Source organism: Ursus arctos, unplaced genomic scaffold (assembly GCF_023065955.2).
Source record: "Ursus arctos isolate Adak ecotype North America unplaced genomic scaffold, UrsArc2.0 scaffold_10, whole genome shotgun sequence".
Taxonomy (NCBI): domain Eukaryota; kingdom Metazoa; phylum Chordata; class Mammalia; order Carnivora; family Ursidae; genus Ursus; species Ursus arctos.
In genome coordinates this window covers 12,236,212-12,242,211 of record NW_026622764.1, presented here as the reverse complement: position 1 = coordinate 12,242,211, position 6,000 = coordinate 12,236,212, and the positions used below count along the sequence as shown (strand labels likewise).

General features: G+C 54.6%; 1 protein-coding gene across 2 annotated transcripts in view; it reads right to left on the bottom strand.

Moving 5' to 3' along the window:
* Positions 1-307: 307 nt before the first annotated feature.
* STK24 (serine/threonine kinase 24) overlaps positions 308-6,000 on the bottom strand; it is a 113,707-nt gene continuing 108,014 nt past the window's right edge. For both annotated transcript variants that reach the window (XM_026493508.4, XM_026493507.4), the window contains exons 10-11: positions 4,829-4,965; positions 308-1,369 (exon numbers count right to left, since the gene is read on the bottom strand). In XM_026493508.4, coding sequence (XP_026349293.1) covers positions 1,333-1,369; positions 4,829-4,965 — 174 coding nt within the window. In that variant the 3' untranslated portion in view covers positions 308-1,332. The remainder of the gene's footprint in view (positions 1,370-4,828; positions 4,966-6,000) is intronic.

Below are 6,000 nucleotides of genomic sequence, written 5' to 3'. Positions count from 1 at the left end.
CCCCGCGCTCCTGCAAGAAAACACACCACCCTTAATCACGGCGCAGGGCAAGAGCACACCATTTCACAAATCGGCAGGCTCCAGCATGTTTTCTCAATGACCAATTCTTTGAAAGTTGCACAGAGAACCGACCTGGCCACTCGGCATTCTGAATGTGGGCACTTCTTTCTGGAAGTGCTGAATTTCTCATCTTCTCTCTCTCTCTCTCTCTCTCACACACACACACACACACACACACACACTCACTCAACATGACAGCTACACTGCCCTCTGAAGAGCCACGTTTCAAGGAAAAGTATGCAAAATAAGTGTGTTATAAAATTTATTCGTGTAAGCATTCAGACATTTTTAGGTGGGCAAGATGATATGCGGATTTCACTACGAGGCGCGACAGAAAATCCTACTGGGAAGGACGGGAGAGCTGGCGCGGGGCCGGCAGTGGCACGATTTCAAACAAACGTGAAGACGAGAGCACTTCATCAGGGAGAAACTTAAAATAATAATTTAAAGCTTCATGAGGCAAGATATGTTCCAATTTAAAACACTAAGAAATAGTACCATCAAATGAAAGGAAATCAACCTGTACGTGTACCAAAAGGGCCGTCGGGCAAACAAGGGGGATTTGCATTTGCGGAGGTACAAAGAGGAGTGTTCGTAAGAGGGGCATGAAGTAAGATTAATGGCAAACCCTGCAAATACAAAATAAAACCCAAATCACTGACCACAGAATTCAAAATTTACATGTAATAAAGGCAAGGCAATAGACTCAAGTTATGGCCTGTCAAATATTTACTCCACTGACATTATCTACAGAAGCACTTGGCCAATTTGTACACAGTGATTCCTGATGCACGCCGAAAGGGTTTCCGTAAAAATGACGCTATATACAAATCTGTACACTGACCCGCCAGAGCGATTCTCCGTCTCCCGCGGAGGGGGAGTCACCCACTTAAAGCAGGGTACCTGAGACTTCATTTCTTCAGTTGCCTTGTCACGATCCCAAATATACATTTCAGGGTTTGTGTTTGTTTTTAAAGACACTTTCCTTGATATGTGCACAATGGCTAAAATTAAAAAACAAGAACAAGAAAATAAAATGATCGCTTGCAGGAGCCGACCCTCCCCCACACCGCACCGAGCGACTCCGTCTGGCGGAGGCCGGCGAGGGGGGCCGCGCGCCCGGGCCGGTGGGCACCCGCGGCTGGGGAGGTGGGGGGCCCTGGATGGCACGCCGCTGCAGCGGGGTCAGCAAAGGCTCTCGTGGACGTTTTCGGAGGAGGAGGAGGATGAAGAAGAAAAAAGAAAAACAAAACCCCAAATGCCAAAGGAATTTCAGTGGGTTGAAGTTCCTCCACCACTTAGAGAGTATCTAGGGAAAAAGAAAACAAGAGAAACGGAAGTGAATACATGTCATTTCTGTAACCCCCGTGTGAAAAGTCACCACCACCAAAATCCTCGTATTACCAGACAATCCCAGGTCATGAAAAACTAGGTGGAGCCAATATCAATGGGTTAATTATTATACAAGAATTCATAAAAACTAAGAAAATCGTGACTTTGACACCACTTTCATAGGTTCAATTTACTGGAAGAACCAGACGTATGTAACAAGGAAGGGCGTGTTCAGTCTCTCAGGAGAAAAAAAGATGTGCCTAAAACGATAAATGGTACAGCTTCGCGTACAGTCCACTTCAAAAAATCACAACATCAGCAACACCCGATGACAACATGAGATTCCAGGCGCACACACACTGGCCGGAGTATCAGCACAGGAAGCCCCTACTGGCCACAAAAATGCTGCTCGTGCAAGGAATCCATGTCCCAGGGTTGTTTCGGAAATGTGGTCCAGAGAAGGAGCAACGTATTTCGCACAAAGATGTCTCTTAGGGTTTTTGTCATTGTAAAGATTAGGGAACGACTCTGCTGTCCAACAGCAAAGTAAGGGTTAAGTAAATTACGCAAACCGAATGACAAACAGATTAAGAATCATAATTATACAGGGGGGCCCGGCTGGCTCAGTCAGTTGAGCGTCCAACTCTTGACTTGGCCTCAGCTCGTGATCTCAGGATGGGTAAGTGTATGGTTCGTATTCAACAATGGAAGCCGGCGACCAGCGCCACTGGCAATCGTGCCTGGGCCGCAGTGACGGGGTCACGGGAGCTTTCTGCCGGTTTCTGATAATCGTGCGGTACGGTCCTGCTCTGGAACACAAAGGGCGGGGGTCCCCTCTGCCCAACGTCCCCTCGGCCACCGCAAAACTGACCCCAGCTCACAGGAGAGGGCTGGGGGAGCAACGGCAAACGCTCCAAGCTGCCGCAGCTCTTTTAAGGCCTTCAACACGCTGGGCGCTCGCCCAGAGAACGAGGGATTCCACGAGCTCCTCCTGAAGAGCAGGCTTGAGCCACAGGCCCTAGGATTCATTTTCCAAGAAAGAGAAAAGCCTAAGCCGTGGGCGGAGGCGACGCTGCACAGAAGGACCCACACATTCATTCAAATGAAGACACACACATCTTCGAAAGGCTTTCAACAAAATTCGGTCATTTTTTCTGAGGTGATTGATCTGAAGTAATGCCTTCTGAGCGAAATGGGTACGGAGCAGTGGCAGTGGCCACCGTGGTCTGTGGCATCTGGGCGGGGCACACACAGAAGGAACGCAGGGCACCAGCTAAGGCCTGCAGGGAGCAGCTGAGCACCCCCCGGAGCCAGTCATCTGCTGGCGGGAGAGGACAGCGTGTCTGCACAGCACAAAGAGAAACAAGACGGACGGTCTGGAGACGAGAAGAAAGAATGTGGACTCAGCGTTTCCTAGCGCATCACTGGAGAGTACAAGTCCCAACACGACGCGGACAGTGGCGGGTGCATTCGGACTGTACGTGCCTAACCCTCGCCCGAAACGTGCCAGTCCACGCCGACACGTGCTGCTGAGTGTGAAACACGCCGGGTCGCAAAGACGTGGTGCTAAAACGTATGGGAAATACCCCACGGATAACGGCTTACGCTGACGACATGTCGAAGCCAGACCTGGGATGCAGCGGGTTAGACAATGTATTAAAGGCTAAGTGCACTGTTCCTTGTTTACTGTTTTCTCAGGAGGTAACCAGAAAACCCCAAACTGTGGGGTGTGGCTCACTGGCTGCCAGACAGCGCGGGTACCGACTAGCTGCGTCGGCACCATAGGGCGGGAGCAGAGGGAACGCCGACCCGCCGGGCGCCCTCCATGCCCCGGAGCCGCGGGGACGTCGAGTCAGGTACGCGCGTCGCTGCTGACCAGTTCAGGCAACCTGGCACAGGGGGGAAAACATCGGTCCTAAGAGTGGCCCCACGCAAGCAGAAAACCAAACCCAAAACGAGATCATCACAGCACAGGCTCTACCAGGAAATAAATGCAAGGAGAATGAGGAGTGAAGGGATCCGAGCTGCTCTGAGAAAGAGGAAAAATGGACCATTAAGCTATTACCAAGTAACAGGAGGAAAGCCTATGTGACGGTAAGGGCGGTGTACCGGGATGAAACAGTCACGGACGCTAACGATGCTGTGTTAGCAATGTCACTGCACACACACACCGACATACACACGAACTCCGTCACAACTGCGCGGGGGGAGCATCCCGGGGACCTGACCTCTATTTCCTTCTCGCCTGTGGTCTGTGAGCACCGACAGTGCGGTGAGGGGTAATCCCAAAAACATGATTCCTTCGCTTGCGTCAAAAATGAAGGCAGCCGAGTCGCCAGGCTCCGCCGTGCAGCCGGCCCTGGAGAGCGGTCGGGAAGCCGGCACAGCCTGTACACTGCAGCCCGGGAGGAAGGTAAACCTCAGCGTCACACCTAGGTTTTGCCCCCACGCCCCACTTTATCAGGACGCTTTACAGGCCAGAGGGCAGCCCCTTCGATCATCACTTCCAAGGGGTGAAAGCAACCCAACACGCCCCTAACTTCTTTACATGTCGTCAAGTCGGTGTCTCTGGAGAGACCTGAAACTCCTCACTCTCATCACGGCTCGACCGCCCTTTGGAAGAGACGGGACAATTCACCAGGAGGGTGGATTTCAAAGCAATGACACGGCTGGCTTTTTGGGGAGTGATGAAGATCTGGGGATGTGGAGCGGAGCTCAGGTCACAGCTCACCTCCACTGCCCGCAACATCCCCAAAGGACTGCCCTTACGTGGGGGTGGCAGCCGGAGTGACCTCCACAAGGAGACTCCTGGAACAAGCCTGAGAGTGGTGGGGGGAAGCCCGACCATCCCTCCAGCTTCCTCCGCAGGCCAGAGCCACCAGCAGGGCAGGCAGCTGCCACAGGCTGGTGCAGACCGAGTGCACGGCCGCCACGACCAGGCTCCCAGGAGTGAGGCAGACGTGAGAACCAGCACAAGCCACGTGACAGAGAGAACGTGCCTGTGTCCTAACTCACTGAGCCCTGACTTCTGGCATTCTGGACCCGACTGTGAAAGCGGAAAAGCACACGGAGAGTCACAAACGCGTGCTGGAGGAGCACAGTCATCCTGGGCAGAGAGCCGGACGGCGTCACTAGGGGCAGACGGGTGTCTCGAGGTCACTGGGTGTCCACACGACAAGAGCTACAAGCGCACAGTCTGTGGTCCGCCCCCATGGTTCCCCAATTCCTAGCATTCCTTCACGGTGATTTCTAGAACTCAGAACTAAAGTCTGCTCTGACTGATTCTGCTTCAACCGTGTGGCCAGGAAGGAAACAGCCAGAGCCCAGGAGCCAAGCGCCAAAGCGACCGAGGACTGCCGAGCAGCCCCTTGGAAGGCCTAGGAAAGGCGGGGGGCAAACGCGCATGGCCTCGACCCGCGCAGCACTGGGGCATTACCTCTGCAGCCGCTGGACGAGCTGGGCCACCATGGTGTCCGAGATCCCAGGGCAGGCCTCTTCCGCCAGGTAGATGGCCCCTCGCAGTTCCTCTATGGACCCCATGTTACCTCCGCAGGCCTGGCTCTTCTCCTTCAGCTGCAAACACACAAACGGGCAGAACAGCATGACCCACACGGGCACAGGAGTCGAGGGACTCCTTGAAGGAGGGACGCGAGGGTGGCCCCACTGTCGCCCTGGGCGCGCCACTCCTGGCGCAGCTCCTGCTGGGCTGTGGGCCGCTTGCGCCCCCGGTGAGCCGCTTCGTGAGGACACGGTGTGGAAAGGGCATTCATTAGACCCAAGTCACTGCCTTCACTAGGAAAGAACGGAGACAGCTAGCCTTCTGTGCACCTTTTCAAGATCCCAACGTGACAACTGTCCTCTCTTCTTCTTCCACTTCGACCTTCATCTATACCAGAAAGACAACTTCCCAATGGCTCAGCTCTGGTCTCCACAACGAAGTTGCACCGTGGGCCGCCTCCGGCTTCATTCCCAACGGTAACAGGTCGGGCCTTACGATTCCAGCAAACGGCCTTGTTGGTCCAGAGCGCTGTGAAAATACTCTAGTTCCTGCTACCAAGCGCCCCCCTCCCCCGCTAAATTCTGGGAATCCAGTGTCCCTCCTGGCCCCTCCGCCCCCACGAGAAATCACAGTGGGGTCCTCGGGCACTGCCTCGGGTAAGGCGGATGGCTCTAAGTCCCCCTCTGGGAGGGATGCGACTAAAGATGCCGCGGGACAAGGGCAGCCATTCAGTGAACAGGCAGCAGACGTGACTGAGCCTCCCAGAGCAGCAGCCCCTCCTCACTGTCGCCTTTAAATCATTCACATTTAGCTTTGGCTCTTCAAGCGAACACATCACCGCCGGCATCAGCCCCATCCTGACCATGCTGCGCCCTCGCCCCACTAAAGGGACGCTTGCAGGAACGGGGGGCCTGGCGTGGGAGGGGCCGTTGGCGCCCTGTGCTCCCCCGACACAGACTATGACGCGGGGGGCCTGGAGGTGGCCGCCTGTGTCCATCTAGGACTCCCGATCACTTCACTAAATAGAACAGTATTTACGAGTCCTGAGTGCCTAACCGCTGCTAGGTCCCCCGTGTTTCCTACAACGGCCTCCCTCCCCTGCCGCCCTG